The sequence below is a fragment of the Lagenorhynchus albirostris genome, chromosome 5, assembly GCF_949774975.1.
Source record: "Lagenorhynchus albirostris chromosome 5, mLagAlb1.1, whole genome shotgun sequence".
Taxonomy (NCBI): Eukaryota; Metazoa; Chordata; class Mammalia; order Artiodactyla; family Delphinidae; genus Lagenorhynchus; species Lagenorhynchus albirostris.
Genome location: NC_083099.1, coordinates 52,212,787 through 52,232,228, shown reverse-complemented (window position 1 = coordinate 52,232,228; position 19,442 = coordinate 52,212,787). Strand labels below are relative to the sequence as shown.

At 38.3% G+C, this 19,442-nt stretch overlaps 1 protein-coding gene across 1 annotated transcript in view; it reads left to right on the top strand.

The window, feature by feature from the left end:
- Positions 1–19,442, top strand: part of SPATA16 (spermatogenesis associated 16) — a 220,648-nt gene that overhangs the window by 155,100 nt on the left and 46,106 nt on the right. The window contains exons 6-7 of the mRNA XM_060149017.1: positions 16,922–17,068; positions 18,094–18,206. Of these exons, the coding sequence (XP_060005000.1) occupies positions 16,922–17,068; positions 18,094–18,206 (260 nt within the window). The remainder of the gene's footprint in view (positions 1–16,921; positions 17,069–18,093; positions 18,207–19,442) is intronic.

Sequence of the window (19,442 nt, the reverse complement as noted above, 5' to 3'; positions counted from 1 at the left end):
AGTATCATGGAAAATTAATCCAATTCAGCTATTTCCATATCTACTCTCAGATCCTCTGGTAATAAAGAGAGATTCATTGAGGAGATTACCAGTTTGCCAATTTCTCTACTGGTAGAATAAGTTTAGTTATATTTAACCTACTTCCCAGAGAAGTCATGAAGATTAATTAAGACTTAGGAAGCACTGTTCCAACTGAGGGTTTAAAAACAACAATAACATTAATGAGCCAGATTCACATCTCATGTAACTCCATCAAACCTGTTATCAAGATGAATTATGATCTGTTGGCAAGATGATTCATGCTAAAGGATCTTATACTTTGGAAGAGAAGATAATTATAAGTTACTGATGATTGTTCCTATCATTATATAATTACTAATTGCTGGAGTGTGACAGTGCTATATGAGAACAGAGAGAAGACAGTTTCTGGAGGAGAAGGGGAGGTAGTGAAGGCAATCTCGAATTTTAAATTTCATTAGGAGTGGTGAGGCCCTTCGCTCTACAGAATGGGTACTTTGAACTAACAGGCTATTACACTGATGACATTATTTGCCTCTGTTGCAAATGATTAAAGGGTCACTCCAAAGCCATTGCTGGAATGACAGTGAAACCACTATTATGAACTATATGTGCAAGTCTTAGTGGCATCTCTTCTTTTCCCCCCAGGTAATGCCAAGGTGAGGAAGGGGGCGGGTCAAGTGTGATCTTTAGCTTCTGGATATTTCTCACAGGAGGTGCAGAGTGGTGATTTGGGCAGGCATCAGTAGCCAAAGGCAGCAGCTAGAAAGTGAGTTACACAGAGACATAGGGCCTAGGAGGGTAGTGCCCTTGTTTTGTTGGCACGTCCCAAATACCAGGATACTCCTTTTATCTGCCTTCTATTTAAGAAGCTTCCATGTTGCCAAAAATGTATTCAGTTATTTATTTCAACAAAGAGTCATGCAGCAGGTGTGACTGGACAATCACACAGCAAATGTGTGCAAACATGAGGCTTTTTTTTTTAACCTACACATATTCATCTTTGGTCTGTCCAGAGCCAAAAATATACTCTATCCCACCCCAAAGGACTCAATCCCACCCAATCATTTCTAAAATTTAGTCTGCCTTCAGTAACTATCTAATCAAATTCACCAGCTTTTTTCCCCTTTCCACGGGACTTTCTTCTCCTACTAGTCTGGTTTCAACTTTCTCAGAGCTCGAGCCTACCCAAGGGTCCAAAGAAGCTCATGGGCATGTGAGGAAAGAGTCCTCTTGGAAGTCTTGTGCAGGTTGGCACAGCTGCTGATTATATGGCTAGTGCAACTTGAGACAGCTCTGTTGGCTTGAGCAGGACTTGACGGGCTCATTTATGTGACACATTAGGTCACCCAAGGGCACTATATGGGTTTCCCATGCTACCTCCTGGTGTAAATGCTTCTTTACATGTACACTAACCACCCCTACCTCACAAGTTGGACCAGACTAGAACTACTTTCTAAGATTCCCTCTCCCTGCCAGAATGTGGAGTTCTAGATCTTACTCTAGAAATCCCTTCTACTCCACTGGAGACTGGAAGTCATTTTAGTCCTCTCTCCAATTTGCTATGTTATTCTGCCGTTTCTCTTCTCCTTTTCTCCATGCTTCAGAATCCCAATATCCTCAGGACAAGAAGAGGATCTACAATGGAGATGGGTGGTATATTCAGTTATTCATTTAGTCATCAAACATTTATTGAGCAGGCACTATACTAGGTAGAGCTAGAATATACCTGCTTCTAAGAAAGAATATGACTCTAGTAATTTATACTTCAGGGTGAAAATTGGACTATATTTTTCCTCTCTTCTAGAGAATATTTCACTTAAAACCTAAGCTCTAATTGTGGAATGGAAGGCTGAGTCTAATTAAAAGAATGATGGAGGAGAAAACAGATGCAGGAGCAGTTTGGGAATAGAAGTCCTTGCCACCGAAAGTGGCAAAAACTGGCTAGTTGTTTACCAAACTATTCTCTTCCCACCCACCCACCCCCACCACCCATGCACGTAACTAGAATACATTCCCAGCCTCCTTTACAGTTCAGTGAGGCTTGTGACTCAGTAACAGCCAATGTAATGTGGACAGAAATAAACTGGGAGTATGACACTCCCAGGCCTGGCCCATAAACCTCTGCCACGCAGAACTCGCTTTCCCTAGCCACTGACTGAGTAACTAGGACTGCAGAACTAAAGAAGCTACGAGGCAAAAGAAGCTTGGATCCCCGAATGACCATGTGGAAGGCAACCCACTGAATACCCACACCAACGAAAACCAAAATTCTCTTGCTTTAGATCCCTCAGATGTGGAGGCTCTTTGTTAAATCAGGTAGCTTTACTCTAACTAATATACTGCCTTACATCAGTGAAGCAGGCGGCTTCCTACTCCATCTGCAGTGTACACAATAAAATTCACGTGAACTCAGGGGAGGATGGATAAACATTCCTCCATGTGCAGTCAAATTCATCCTCAGAAACACTCGGAGTTTGTGTACATTCCCTTCTACCTCCCGTTCACTCATCCTTCCTTGGACAACTACAGGTAAATGTTCTCATACATATGTGTTTGTACCCACTCACAGAAAAGGAACATTTGAGGAGAGACACAGATTCCCCATGGGAGACAGAACACAATTACGTAGTTTTCATTGCAGCTAGAGAAATTGAGGCCATAAATAAGAATTACAGAAATCATCTAAATAAACAATCAACAGATGAAGGTCAGAAAATCTGTACCTTGAAGATCTTGGATGAAAAGCCTACCTACCAAAGTTCTGCTGGATAAGTAGGTGTTATCATTAAAACCTGGAGACTAATACATTTAGTTCTCCCAGCAGAGGCTGGCAGACAACCCTCCAACACAGAAACTCTGCCCAACTCCAGGTCACCTTCATCAAGCCTAGATAGTATTGAGTTCATTACTCCTTGGTCATGTGACAGTGCCATGAGCCCAGTAATAGCTGGCAGAGGTGGTGGTGATGAGCAGGAAGAATATTCATGATAGAGATCCCCCAGGCAGTGTATTCTTTCTAGCTAGCCCCTAATTCAGAGTCATCCTTATCATGGATTTCCACATGAAAAATAGATGTAAAGGGAAAAAACTATAAAAATGAATTCATTTTGAAATGTATAGAGATCTAAGTATTTTTAATATTTTTACTGAATGGACCAACTAAATTAGTGATTTATTATGAGAAAAACCCACTTCACCCTCAGTGGCAGGCACTAGGACTATACTGCCTTTATAACTTCTACAAGACTGATGAGGGAGGGTTAAAATTCAAATCTACCTTGTAGGACAAGCAGGCTTACATATCCTCAGGAACTCACTGTGCATTCTTTGCTATTTTGGGGATGTGGTAAGACCCACCAAAATCTTAAAGCCATATTATAATAGAGCTATACTGTATTATGTTTCACAGAGGAAAAAATCACTGAAGTTGTAGCAGTGTAGCTATCCATTTTTCTTATTTAAGGAAAAATCCAGTTTGATTCATGCAGAGTAGTCAGGGTATATAAAACAAATAATAATTCACCAGCCCCAGAATTATTATGTTTTCATTTATAAAGATTTTGCTTGAGATTTTAATTCATATATTCCAATGAAATAACACAATTCTTGTACAGTTCTTATTCTTGCATGATTGTATTTTAATAATAAAGTAATACAATAAGCATATCCTGTCTCCACTTGACGAAAATATCAAGATTTATTTGCTAAATAAAATAAACATTCAGTAATGGATCTGTGCTTAGTAATGTTTAATAGAAAAGTTTTCTGGATCAGATATCAATTACTTTAACACTTAGGTAGATAGAGTCATATTTTGTCTCTCCAGTGCAATTTAACTCCCAAGAGTAAATATGTATGTTCAGAATAATAATATACTGTTTTAAAACAGACCTTTAAAAATTGCTTTTCACTGAAATTTATAACCTTGTTCTTGTTCAGTCATCATTTACCAGTAAGGATAACACATTCTATGCTCTCTAAAATATAAAGTTAAAATTTCTCATTTTATTCTTTCTTCTTTAAAATGTTATAATTTTACCATGATCAAGAGTTTCCAAGATTAGACTATTTTCCTCTTTCTAACTCACTTTATCAAATGGAAAAGTTTATAGAATTAAAGAGCCTACATCCCCAATATCATTATGAAAGTGTTACGGCTAGGTTGGTTATAAAGATGACAAATCATCTCATGTTTGTACCACAGAATTCTTTTTAGAAACAGAGCACCATTCCCAAAGAAAAGAAATTCCTCATATATGGGGCTAAATTCTCTGTTCTTAAAATATTAAAACGTTGGTCTTCCCAATGGGAAGTGTGGTGTTCTGGCATTGTTCTATCTAATCAAAGTAAGACGTCTCAGTGAGCAGCTCACTTGTCCTTTGCAGTAGCAGGTTATAACACCATTTGCCTCTGGTCTCCCTCATCTACTGTCTCTTACCATCTATGATTGCATTCTGCCTTTTAATTGCATAACTCTCTTTTAATTTCATTTTAGCTATAACAGGTAACAATAACCAAGGGATTGTACTATTTTACTTTCTTCTTGTTAGTCTGTACTTCTTAATGCATCCAGTGTGGACCAACTTCCCAGGAGTTGGATTCATCTCTACGATCGGTAACTTGTACCTTTAGTAACTCATCACAGTACAGCTGCAGCTCCACACCATGGGTGGCCACCCAGGAATCAAAGATTCCTCACCCTCCACCCTGTTATCCTTTCTCTTCCCAAACCACATGTTTCCATGAGCCAGGACCATTCTAGCAAATCTCACTTCTGACTCTGATTCTGGGATTTTCTTTTCCTCACACACTGCTGACACCAAATTTGTGGGGTTTCCACACCACTTCTCCAGCTCTCAGCCACCAACTGCTGTTTTAACAATTCAGTTCACCTTTGGTACTCACTATCCAGAGTTAGCACAGACGTCACAGATTAAGGGCTCGATCCTACCAGACTGCCCCACCACCACTTCAGATGTCAGTCACAGGTCCCAGGCCTCCTGTACTTCTGACCAACCAGCCATAAGTTGGGGGTTTCTAATGACCCCCAATTTAGGTTCTATAATTTTCTAGGATGACTCATAGAACTCAGAAGTGCTTTACTTACTATTACTGGTTTATTATAAAGGATACAACTCAAGTACAGCCAAATGGAAGAGATACATAGGGCAAAATAAGGTGGGGTGTGGGTGTGTACTCTCACTGGTTGCATGACTCTCCCAGCACCTCACTGTACTTCACTAACCCAGAAACTCTCCAAACCCCATCATCTCGGGGGGTTTATGGCGGTTTCATTATGATTGATGAAATCACTGGCCACTGGTGATTAACTCAATCTCCAGCCTGCCTCTCCTCCCCAGAGCTTGGGGAATGGGGTTGAAAGTTCCAGGTTTCTAATTAAGCCTTGGTTTTTCTTGAGACCAGCCCCCATCCTGACAGAAGCTATCTAGGGGCCTGCCAAGAGTCACCTCATTAGAACAAAAGACACTCCTACCATCCTCTATCACTTAGGAAATTCCAAGTGTTATAGAAGCTCTGTGCCAGGAACTGGGAAGAAAGACCAACTATTTTTCTATGATACCACACCATCTCTCACACATCAGAGATAATATCCTTGTGTTTTTTACTCTTGGGTGCAGACCACTATTCAGCATGGCTTTATCTGTGAGAATCCAGTACAGTCTGGGTTGATTTTGTATCCTTCCAGAGATTTTCTTTTGATTTTTCCAAACCACATGGAGTACTACCAACCAGAGAGCCTCTATTTCTAGAGCTGAGATTTCCTGGGCCATCTAGGTAGTATAAATTCAAACCTTATGCCTAGACTTAAAATTCCCAGAGGGGAAAAAGAATCCTACTCCAGACCCCAGATAAATCAGACAAGTTTATTTTGTTAACTTCATCAATGGTTGGATTTTTTTTTTATCTCCATCATTCACTGGTACCCCAGTCTCACCTTTGTTTAAGAATGCACCATGTTATGTTATAATTGACTGTGTATTTGTCTACTGCATGCAACAAATGGTAAGCAACACCATGGCATTCATTATCTTACCATTTTATCATAATGCCTGACATTCATATAGACTCTGGTAAGGGGAGCCTATAAATATTTTTTAGGTAAATTAGGTAATCAATTCTTCATCTAAGCTATATATCTTATTAAGATTATTTCTAATATTTCATCATTTTGTTGCTATTATGGATTAAACCATTATATTCATTATACTGTATATTTTATTATACCTATATATTTTGATTGACCTTTTAAAATCTTATATCTGTTTATTTGGGGGTCTGTATATTTCCTTTTTTGATCCCTTACTGAACTCTTGTCTATACTAATAGATTTTCAGTTTATCCTCTTGAATTTTCTATATAAATAACCATCTATTCTTAAGTTATGACCATTTGGCCCCTTCACTTCCAAATTTTATATCTCTCATTTTTATTTCAGGTCTTATTCCTTTGGCCTGAAATTCCAAAGCTATAGAGAATAATAGTAGTCAAAGGCAGTCATTTTGTTTCTGAGTTTAACAGGAATAAAACAGATTAAAAGGAGTTTCACCACAACTAAACTGACTACTAATAGTGAATAGTAAAGAGTAATACCTAATAATCAAGATAACCTCCTTTTTTAGATTTCCATATGTAAGCAATAACTTATCAAATACAAAACCAAAGCCTTGCTGACTTTCAAATTTTACATATTAACTACAGGAAATCACTGAGTCATTACCATAAGATCATTTGCTTATGAGCCATGATAATTCATGAGTAATAATAGTTCTTATACATGATAATCATGATAATTCTTTGTTTTTTAATTGTCTTCAACAATTGCACTTATTAAATAAAAAGCTGTAGAACTCCAAAACCAATTTCAACAGAAAACAAAAGAAAATCTCTGGTCTCAGGAAAAGAAATTGCTGTGCTTCTCTGGGATGGTAGTTTGTTGTTGTTGTTTTATCTTAGGAACACTGTGAATGAGACAGTTGATCTTCTTTACTTCTAGAAAGTATACAGGAGCTTATAAAATACATTCTATGTATTAATCTCACCTATGGCTTCATCACCGATCTCTTACTTTTCCTTCTGATCTGTTTTCTTCAAGAACTCTTTTACACATTTTTTTATGCTGTATGTATTTATTTAAGGAAAGTCATTACACTTCCAGAGTGAGATATAAACAAATAAGTAGATTACCAGTCCAGATAGTAAGGAAAACTAAGGCTTTCAGATTATGTAAGACTTTTATTATGCAGTATTAGTTAACTACCCAAGGGTCACTTTTTGCAAAATGTAGAATCTAATCGAAAGTGAAAAAAATCATAATTATGATATAGATCAAGAAAAATGATGCTAAACATTTTTTTTAGTTATTTCTGAGATATACATTTTAAAGTAATAACTAGAATTATGACATAACATTATACAAGAACATATAAGATTTTTAGAAATTTCATGTAATGTCTGAAACATTTATATTAACATATTTCCATACAAATATAAACATTTATTTTTTATTATCTCATATACTTAAGTCTAGTTATTAGTAATAGTATTACAATAATGTTATAATAATAGCATCACTAAGTCAATTTTGGTATCTTTGTACTAGATGTAAAAATTATTCTTAATCCTCAAACTATTATGTTTCTTAAATAAGGCAATTATTCTTCTCAGATAGTCAACTTGAAGAATTTATAATATGTCTTACATCTCAGCTATGATATTTTAAGGATTCCATAGTATTTGTAGATATACTGAACTACGAGCTAAATCCCTCTATCAGAAATCTTTTGTTTCAAATAATAGGAATCACAGCTTAAACTGATTTCAGTATATTTAAGTTTTAAAGGGGTAGGAGGAGGCATGAAATACATTGATTTATAATACAACTACAGGGGGACTACCTTTAAGCACAGCTTGATCCAGTAGTTCACTCACTGCTCTATTTTCTACAGTCAGCTTTCTTCTCAAGTTCTACCTGGTATTCCATCACCTGTACCTCAAGGTGGTACCTGCATCTCAAGGTACCTCAAGTGCTAGTATCTTGAGTCATAGCAAAATTCCCAAATGTCATTACAAACTTCAAATCACACTGTCCCAAGAAGCAGTGAATATCTCTTCCACCCAATTCCTGGGACTCACTCTTCCTCATTGGCCCAAATTACATTATATGCTTATACTTGAACCAAAACAGGTCAAGGTAATGCCATGGATTGATTCGTCTAAGTCAAATAGGTCTCACTTTTAGAGTAGGTAGGGAAGGAGAGAATTCTCCAAGGGTAACAAAAGAGGGAAGGTGGGAATGCATGTTAGGTATCCAACCAACCAACGTCCATTCCAATGGCTTCAGAAATACAGCCACTTAAGGGCATTAGAGCAACAATATATTATTTCACTAACTGTGAATTTAATAAATATTGAAGGGAAAAGCAGTATCTTTCATGTTAGTTTGTCTCAAACCTACTTTGTTGGGGATGGAATTAAGGAACTTCCCCAGAATAAATACAATACAGCTGATTAAACATAAAACTTTGGAATCAATAAGAATTCCAGGTGAAATAAAAATGAACTATGTATAAAAATCTTGTGTAATTATTTGTTTTTCAAAGCTTATAAATGGGTTATGAGGGGCAACTTACATATACAAAGATCAGTTTTGGAGAAGTAGAGCAGAAATCTGAAGGGAAAATTAGGAATCTTAGGAATGAAAACCAATGTTTTCCACTTGCATCTATAACTCTGAAATTATAATGAAGGTCAAAGGGAAAATACAATTTATTACACAAAGATTCATTATACAAATAGCTTTCTCACACATCAACTGCAAAAACCAAAATACACTATCTATGTTTTTAAAGTGGAAACTGTTTTATTATTTATGGGAGCAATAATGATGTTAGCCGCAAAGTTGCTGCCTTTTGCTATTTTCTTGCTGATGTGAATTTGTGGATAACTTCCGATATAGAAGTACTGGCATTAAAAAGTGAACAAGATAAAACTCAGAAAATGACTGGGTGGGAAAGCAGTAATGACAAAGTGTTGGCATTATGAAGGGACTGGAGAAGCTAAACTCTGAAACTGATCACTAAGATGAAGTCATATAAAACTGACATGGTCCCATCTCACACTGAACAACTGGGACCTTTAGAAATGAGATTTTGCTCTAGTCTAAAATGTCAGAACATTTTGTTATGGACAAAGGGCAGAGAAATGACATAGACACTGGAAAATAGAGAAGGAAATGAAACAGAGAAAGGAGATGACAGAACCCTAACAAATCTTCATATTTCTAAAAGACTTTTAAAACCTCTATGATTTTTCTTTTTTCAATATTGCTTTGAGAAGTTTATCCACAATCTGTTGACTGTGGTTACGATGAGGTGTCCAACAGAAAATACTGATGATGGTGGTATCTATGTTTTCTACTTTATGTCCAGAGAGCTCATATTTTATTTTACAGATATTTAACTTCATAAAAAATAAGCAGTCCCTCATATATAGAGATGAGTCTGCTGACCTACGATCAACAGTTCACATTTTTGCAGATGCTTTTCTGGTGCTGCTGACAGTTTCATTAAGCCAGCTTCTCTGTTAATCCAATCTTCTTTGTGACTAAGGGTCCATATTTCCCAGAGAACAAGCTGCAGCAAGGGCCCAACCTGAGCGTGAAACTAAGTTTTCAATCTAGGCAGAGCTGCTCTGTTCATCTGAGCATCAACTCCACTGAGTTACCTAATACATATTATTTTACCTCACTCCCCCTTCGTAAATTAAACAGAAACCACTTAAAGTTTAGGTAAAATAAATAAAGATTGTGTGATATTCTTTTCTAAGTTTAGTGACAGAGAAATAAATCCTATCTCAGAAGCTCTGAACATTTCGTTAGCTTTGAATTTTTTTAAGTTCTATTCTTATTTGGACGATTAAAAATTCAGGATTGAGAAAACTTTGTTTTTTTATTCAACTCAAGTATTGATTGAGCACCTACTAGGTGCTTGGGGCATGAAGATAACGTGAAGATGTGATCTTGAAGAGGATTAAAACTTATTGGAGAGATGAGACATACCCCCATGAAACATTAGGAGATTCACTCTAGAGTGAGTGGTATGGGTGTTCTTTTTTTTTTTTAACATCTTTATTGGAGTATAATTGCTTTACAATGTCGTGTTAGTTGCTGCTGTATAACAAAGTGAATCGGCTATATATATATATATATATATATATATACCCATATCCCCTCCCTCTTGCGTCTCCCTCCCACCCTCCCTATCCCACCCCTCTAGGTGGTCACAAAGCACTGAGCTGATCTCCCTGTGCTATGCAGCTGCTTCCCACTAGCTACCTATTTTACATTTGGTAGTGTATATATGTCCATGCCACTCTCTCACTTCGTCCCAGCTTACCCTTCTCCCTCCCCATATCCTCAAGTCCATTATCTATGTCTGCCTCTTTATTCCTGTCCTGCTCCTAGGTTCTTCAGAAACTTCTTTTTTTTTTTTAGATTCCATATATCTGTGTTAGCATACGGTATTTGTTTTTCTCTTTCTGACTTACTTCACTCTGTATGACAGACTCTAGGTCCATCCACGTCACTACAAATAACTCAGTTTCGTTTCTTTTTATGGCTGAATAATATTCCACTGTATATATGTGCCACATCTTCTTTATCCATTCATCTGTCGATGGACACTTAGGTTGCTTCCATGTCCTGGCTATTGTAAATAGTGCTGCAGTGAACATTGTGGTACATGACTCTTTGGGGGGTTTTTTTGTTTTTCATTTTTGGCTGCGTTGGGTCTTCATTGCTGTGTGCAGGCTTTGTCTAGTTGTGGTGAGCGGGGGCTACTCTTTGTTGCTGTGCAGGGGCTTCTCACTGCAGTGGCTTCTCTTGTTGCGGAGCATGGGCTCCAGGCGCACAGGCTTCAGTAGTGGCTCGCGGGCTCTAGAGCGCAGGCTCAGTAGTTGTGGCACACTAGCTTAGTTGCTCCGTGGCATATGGGATCTTCCTGGACCAGGGCTCGAACCCGTGTCCCCTGCATTGGTAGGTGGATTCTTAACCACTGTGTCAGCAGGGAAGCCCCACACGACTCTTTTTGAGTTATTGTTTTCTCAGGGTATATGCCCAGTAGCGGGATTGCTGGGTCATATGGTAGTTCTATTTTTAGTTTGGGTGTTCTTTAAGAGTTCGGGTGGGGGGAGTACTGAAATACTCAGGTAGCCCTTTATGGACTAGGTGGGACTTAAATTAGGCACATCTGGAAGTACAGTAATCGACTGAGTAAAAGAAATATTGAGAGATTAGGTAGATGTTTCTGGGTGGAAAAGCACAAAGAAAAATTCAGAGGCAGGATGAGCACAGGCTAGTACAAATTAGTGAAATCAGCAGACCTGATGAGAAAGGTTTATACTGGAGAAAACATAGGAATGAAGAATAGACTGTGAAACACATCCACACAATTGAGAGCCCTGAATACCAGGAAAGAAGCACTGAAATTCCTGAGGAGTGATGTAACCAGGACAAAGGTGATATTTCAGAAATATTCACTGGGTGGTGGTGTGGAGATATATTGGTGTGAAATCATACTGGTGGCAGCGAGGCTTGTTGGGAAACGTTTTCTGTAATCCAGATGCTATGTGATCAGAAATTTGACCAGGGTGGTAGCAATGATAATACAAAGAGCGGGGTTAATATGAGTTGTATTACAGTGGGCAGATTTAATGAGTTTTTGAGATTCACTAAATGTCAGGGAATACGAGGAAAGAAAAGTTAACAATGACTTCAAAATTTTAAGCCAGAATAATTGGGTGAATAATGGCCATCCCTTCAATATGCTGGTGAAAATTAGGGATGAGAGATGTTGTGGACATTTAAAAAATCACTTTCAAGGAATATATTTGCTGTATTTGAGGTAACGTTTGTAATGGTGAGCAAATAGCAATGTCCCAGTAGGCATTTGGAAATGCTGTTTGAAATTGGTGAAATTTTGCAGATGAGACTATGGCTTTGGATCCCTAGTCTTTTGATTTAGAACAAGGGTCTCCAATCCCCAACCGGTACCGGTCCACGGCCTGTTAAGAACCGGGCCGCACAGCAGGAGGTGAGCGGCAGCGAGAGTGAGCGAAGCTTCATCTGCCACTCCCCATCGGTCTCATTACCGCCTGAACCATCCTCCGCTCCATCCATGGAAAAATTGTCTTCCCTGAGACCGGTCCCTGGTGCCAAAAAGGTTGAGGACTGCTGGATTAGAAGTAATAGCGAATGCCACAAGAATAGAGAAACTGGACTTCCCTGGTGGCACAGGGGGCTCTGGTCCGGGAAGATCCCACATGCCGCGAAGCAACTAAGCCCGCGCGCCACAACTACTGAGCCTGTGCTCCAGAGCCCGTGAGCCACAACTACTGAAGCCCGCGCACCTAGAGCCCATGCTCCTCAACAAGAGAAGCCACCACAATGAGAAACCCGCGCACCGCAATGAAGTGTAGCCCCCGCTCGCCGCAACTAGAGAAAGCCCGCGTGCAGCAACAAAGACCCAACTCAGTCCAAAATAATTAATGAATTAATTAACAAAAGAAAGAATAGGAAAATTCCCCCGAGAGTGTTAATATGAAGAACATATCAGTGAGCCACAGACAGCTAGGAGGTGCACTGAATGAGATGCAGGAGAAAAAGGGAGGAAGAGGAAGCAGCATGTATATGTGTAGGAGAGATGGGGAGACGCACACAGAGAAAGAGGCAGAGAGAAAGACAAAGAGAGGGAAACAGAGAGAGAAAGAGAAGAGACTGTCACTGAACTCCAGGGAGGTGACTTCAGGGAGGGAGGAAGGTCAAAGAGCATGAATGTCTTGAGTACCTGAAAGCTGGTCAGCTCCAGCCTCCTGAGGTACAATAAAAGGTTCTTGATAAAGGGCAAACATTACCCTCTTTTGCTGAGAGTTGGACATCTTTCATTTGGAAGATAAAGAATTGAAAGATCATGTTTCTACGAGAAACTTAATCTGCATAATCTATCTTTGATATTCTTTTTTAAAACACCTGCTTCCCTAATGGTACAAATTTGGAACTGCATCATACCTGCAAATTGATTTTTTAATAATAAATTTGGTCCTAGTCATCTAAATTTCATCTGCAATTGTGATAAATTGTAAAGGAATGCATGAAGGGATTTATTTCTCTCAAGTTCTCTTCTCACGTGACAGGAGCAAAGAAGACATTTTTAATCAACTCAACCTTCCTACCAAAGGACAATATATTCTGGTTAACTTTCATATCCATCAGAGGCACAGGGCTTTTCGGATGTAGGTAAAGGTTTATGAGCATAAAATTGAGAACAATTAGCACTCAAATTAATGTTACATGAGATTCAACATCTGGTAAGTGTGTCGTCATTTTGGGTCATAGACCACTTGCTAGGCTAAATGTTCATACAACTGCAATTTACTCTGCATACAAATGGAATAAAAATGATACTTTAAAAATATTTTTTAACTTAACAGTATGTATGTAGGGACCTCTCTCATTTCGAAACTTTGACTAGAATTGAACAACGGATTGAACAGGATGAAACATACAGCATCAAAAGGAACAGAAAATACATTTTTGCAAGTACAGTTTATAACAAATTAGCTATAGTGCTAATATTAGTTTCTCCAGTTCATCTAACCACTGTCACTATTAATACAGGTCTCCTCTTTATCCATCAAATATTTAAGAGCAAGAAGAGGTCAACCTCTCAAAGTCTTTGTGCTATTTATATAACAGAGCCCTCAAACATCGGCTGCTTCTGGCAATAGAGGGGCGTCAGAAAATGCCAGATCTCAAGATGCCTCCTGCAACTCACCACAAACACCAGCCCATGCACAGCACACCGTAAACTATTCTGAACCTCAGGACTCCGGGGCCTCCAAGAGCACTTTAATGTACACCTTAAAGTCCCAGAGGTGTCCTGCAGGGAACCCTCTCTGAGCTGGAAGCAGGTGCTGGCAGGAGGCTTCAGGGTACCTGAGATCCAGCAGCTTCTATGTCAACAAGCTACATATACTCTGGGTCTGTGGGGAAGTCAGAGCGTCCATAAAGCCTACCCACATCCATTCAGGGGGCCTCTGGGCATCCAGAGTTACCCAGAAAGCCAAGGCTCTCCCCAGAGGATGGCCCCAGACTTCACCACCAGCATGGCCAGGAGCGCTGAGGCCTTCTAGGTCAGGGAGCAAAACCAGATTAAAGAGCAAACCATAGCCAGGGAACACATACCTTCTCCTGCCCTCCAACTCCAGAGTATGCTAATTCCTAAAAATACTGACAATTTAGACATGTCAGCATCTTAGAGAGTGCTAAAGAACAACCGCAATCAAAAAAAAAAATGTTATGACCATTTATCAGGAGAATGAGCTAGTGTCCATTTTACTTTTACTTAATTGCCTTTTCACATGATCCGGTTATTGGCCACTTCAGTAAAACTGGTAAACTCTTGGTTGGGTGTGTCTGTATCTGCAGATTTCAAAAGCAAAGAAACTTTCTGCACTCTTGAGATGGAGATGCAGAAATCACATTTTACCCTGTTTATAGAAATGAGCCATCCGTTTAAAAAGAGGCAAACACCAACTAAAGAAGCATCTAATACTACAATCTGCTTTTAAAGTGCCTAAAAGTTACACTATTAATTCTAAGAACCCTTGAGCCTTTGCTGTACTTTTCTAGATAGAGTAAGGAAGTGTTCTATCTAGAATTGTGTCTGTTAAAACCATCTATGTATTGACATTGCCCTGCTTCTGTAACATGCTTCCCACTGACTGTCAGAGTGATCATCACTGTCGTAGGATCGTTTTGAGAGTTAAGCCCTGTGCTTCAACGTTCAGCAGCCTGACTCTCAATTCTGGTCCCTCCATTTGCTGTGTCGGGCAAGTTTGTAATTTCTTGAAGCTCCAGTTTGGTCATCCGTAAGGTGGTCATAATAATGTGTCCTGCTCTACACTGTTGCTGAATGAGAAAGATAATCCTGATAATGTGTATGGCACAGAAGAAGTGTCACATACATGTTAACCCTCAATAATATTTAGTGGTTACCAGATCCTGTCACCAAACACTAAATCATGTTTAATATATTTTTGCTCGGTGCTTGTGTTTAAAAGATATTTTGTAATATTTTCTTTTAATTATCAGCATACATGTTAACTCTCTGTTTGACAGCCGTATGCTATTTACTTAACCAAAATGTGCCAAATAGCTTACTGCAGTGTTTTCCAAACTGTGCTTTGAAAAATTGGGATTCTGTGGAGGGGTTCAAGGTGGCTACTGTGTGGGGGGTATATAGAATGGGGTACAGTGATGAGAGTTGAGTGGTCAGTGATCCAGGCTTCAAATGGAACAGCTCTACCTTTACCAACTTTGAATATTGGGCTTCTCAGTAAATTGTAGTTTGAACAAAGGGTTCTGCAGCTAAAAATCAGAGGGGGGAAGTCAGAGAGGGTGGATAAAAACACTCATGGTTTACTGTGTCTATTATTTCTTAAAGAAATACTACAGATAGCAAAGACTGTATTTGAAACACTGCCATTTGAGTTCTGACTCTAGGTTAAAAACTGGCATTTAAATCATGATTCAAGGATATTTGGAATTTCATCTTTCTCCCTTTCTGGCAGTGTTAAATAGGGAGGGCTCATTAAACCCTCTGTTCATCATCCTTCATTTGAGAAGTCTATTGTAATAAACCAAAGCATTATTACCCAGAATGAAAATGAATGAAGTAAATCTGGCCTCCAAGACCCCAAGGCTGACATCTGTCCCTGTCCCAAAAGTAATCCAAAGTCAAGCAAGCCTAAAGCAGAGTGCAGTGGTTACGCCCACGGTCTCTGGAGTCAGACTGCCCAGGTGTGAATCCTGCCTTGTCCACTTATATGCGTGTTTCCAGACAAGTCACTGCCCATCTGTGTACCTCAACCTCCCGGTTATTTGTAAAATGAGGACAAAAGCACCACTTATGTGAATGTTTCGTGAGGATTTAAAGAGAATGCACACAAAACAAACATGATTACCAAAGGGGAAAGGGAAGGAAGGGAGGGATAAATTAGGAGCATGGGATTAACAGATATAAACTATTATACATAAAATAGATAAGCAACAAAGATTTACTGTATAGCACAGGGAACTATTTTCAGTATCTTGTGATAACGTATGATGGAAAATAATCTGAAAAAATATATATATATATAATTGAACCACTTTTTGTACACCTGAAACACAATATTGTAAATCAACTATATGTCAATAAAAAAAATTTTAACAGAATGCACACAAAATGTTTAGAACAAGGGAAGGTAGAAAATAAGTACTAAGTAAATATTAGCTCTTCTAGTCATTAAGAACAGTTTCTTTTAGAACCATTTTCTTGACGCATGAGTTATTTCCAAGTCTAATTACAAAAGTCAGTACATTTATCATTTTAAATTTCCTTCAACTATAGGAGGGAGAGCAACTAAATTAATTAGCCTTATATTTTAATTCTTACTTGGTAATTTTTCTCTTTCCTTTCATATAACATTATTTTCTTAAACAAACTGTGGACAGAAAAATCAAATTCTCTTGAAAGGTGTCACACAGAAAAATATTAAGCCTGCAACCTGGTCCTGAATTTTGTATTATTTTGAATATGGGGAAAGAGGAACACATAACCTAGCCATATTCTATTGCTATACTTTGTGTATGTTTATATTTTAATAAAAATATGAAGGATAAAGTATGATTTTGATATATCATCTATTTGACCTTTTGATGCACATACTTTTACTTTGTATCTTTAATTTTTTCCGAGTATAATTCTTGAAATCTGGGGGGAAAACACCCTGAAAACAATAAAATGATAAATTCTTTAGTTCCTTTTCTGTCATATTTCAGACCTTCAAGGACTCCACGTGTTGCCTCAGACAGCTGACTGGTCATCTTTTCCTCCTCAACAGTATCTCTTGACTCTTGGGTTCAAAAACAAAGAAGATGGGAAGTTTTTGGAAAAAGTATCATGTAGGAAGTTACCAACATTTACAGGTAAGTCACCTGGACTGGTTATCTTTCAATACTGTTTTAAATTAGGAATTGTGCATTATTCATTAAGCTTTATTCATCACAAGCCTAGCATAGTAAGGCCTGGGCACCAAAATGTTTGTTGGGTCATACTTAACTCCTTCCGATCTTCTTTGTGGGTTAGTTAACAATACCTGGAATTCTGGTTCCCCCAGCAGTGCCCACCTCCCTCACTCTAACCATCTCACCGCAACCACATCACCACCCATGCCTGATCATGGGGCACGCAAAGATTACAAGCTTTTGTCATCACCCATCAGCAAACACAGAAGAAAATTGTGCAACAAAACTATTGTATGTAATCAAACATATAGCCAATGACCACCTTAAATCACTTGGATTATCTGCCATTGTATTAATATCTGTTCTACTCTTTTCTTATGTAATTAACCAAGATCTCAGATCTCCTGAAGAGTATTATAGTTAAATGGTGCTCAGCAATTCTAGTTGAAACTTTCAAAAATCAAGTAAGCATTCAGGTGAAGTCTCATACTTATGGGCTGAATTCATGACCAGGTTGAATTTATCCCTTCAGCTCTACCCACATAATTAAGGATTTGTGTTTTGTCTGGCACTCTGTCCTCTGAGGCTTATCTCAGCTTCGAGCTACATTCAAAGTCAGTGTAATCTGCACACTTGAATAATACCTGGGAGGAACAAGACAAGAATCAGACACATTTATGATGACATTTTTTTCACAACTCAGGAAAAGCATATTCTGCAGAGAGAGGTGAATTGTCATAGGCTGTCCCGTGGATCTCTCAATCAAGAAACACAACAAAAGGAATAAATGATAGTCTCTAAAGGGCAATGTCTCCTCATAGATCTTTCACTGTTATACTTCTGGTCTTTGAGATGGGACTCGTTTCTATACTAAAGATTTCATATCTATTAATATTGAGGTATCTGTTTATAGCTTGCTAAGGAAAGCATTTTGAAATGGAAGTCTGGGGGGAAAAAGTATAAAAGTTTATTGTTACAATTTTTAGAACATAAAACTCCCTTCGGTCTGCTGACAAGAGAAGACACAGTGAGACACATGCAGAGAATGGGGAAGCAAATCTTGCCAATACTGGATTTTATTAGAAGCACCCAATCGAATGTAGGTATATAAGTCTTTTATATTTTTTCAACATATAAATATCAGACAATTCTAGAAGTATGGAAAGTTTATGGTGTAAATATTGCAAGTGTCGGAGGATTTTAGAAACTTTCACAGTCAACCTTATTTGCAAAACCAAACAAAGTTTAGCTAATGATTTTATTCCTTTTATATTTTAAAATATATTAATCATAAAGCTACACTTCGCAATTTCCAGCATTTCTCAGGCTAGAGCCTTTTCTTTGTGGCTTCCTGATATCTAACTGAAGGCTGAATTGAATCTCTTGCTTCAAATCAGTAACAAAATTTTAGTGAACACAGTGCTTTCCCTATTTCATACATTTGGCTACTGCATATAACCATTTTGTTGCCTACATAAGAATTCAGAACACTGAAAGCTAGCTCCTCCACATTAACTGATACACCGGATGCTATTCTAAACATTGGCAATTGATCTTTTTTGTTGTTGTTAACATCTTTACTGCAGTATAACTGCTTTATAATGTTGTGTTAGTTTCTGTTGTATAAAAAAGTGAACCAGCTATATGCATACATATATCCCCATATCCCCTCCCTCTTGCGTCTCCCTCCCACCCTCCCTATCCCACCCCTTTAGTTGATCACAAAGCACCAAGCTGATCTCCCTGTTGCTATGCAGCTGCTCCCCACTAGCTATCTATTTTACATTTGGTAGTGTGTATATGTCAATGCCACTCTCTCACTTCGTCCCAGCTTACCCTTCCCCCTCCCCATGTCCTCAAGTCCATTCTCTACGTCTGCATCTTTATTCCTGTCCTGCCCCTAGGTTCATCAAAACCTTTTTTTTTTTTAGATTCCATATATATGTGTTAGCATAGGGTATTTGTTTTTCTCTTTCTGACATACTTTCCTCTGTATGACAGACTCTAGGTCCATCCACCTCACTACAAATAACTAAATTTCATTTCTTTTTATGGCTGAGTAATATTCCATTGTATATATGTGCCACATCTTCTTTATCCATTGATCTGTTGATGGACACTTAGGTTGCTTCCATGTCCTGGCTATTGTAAACAGTGCTGCAATGAACATTGTGGTACATGACTCTTTGAATTATCATTTTCTCAGGGTATATGCCCAGTAGTGGGATGGCTGGGTAATATGGTACTTCTATTTTTACTTTTTTAAGGAAGTTCCATACTGTTCTCCAAGGTGGCTGTATCAATTTACATTCCCACCAACAGTGCAAGAGGGTTC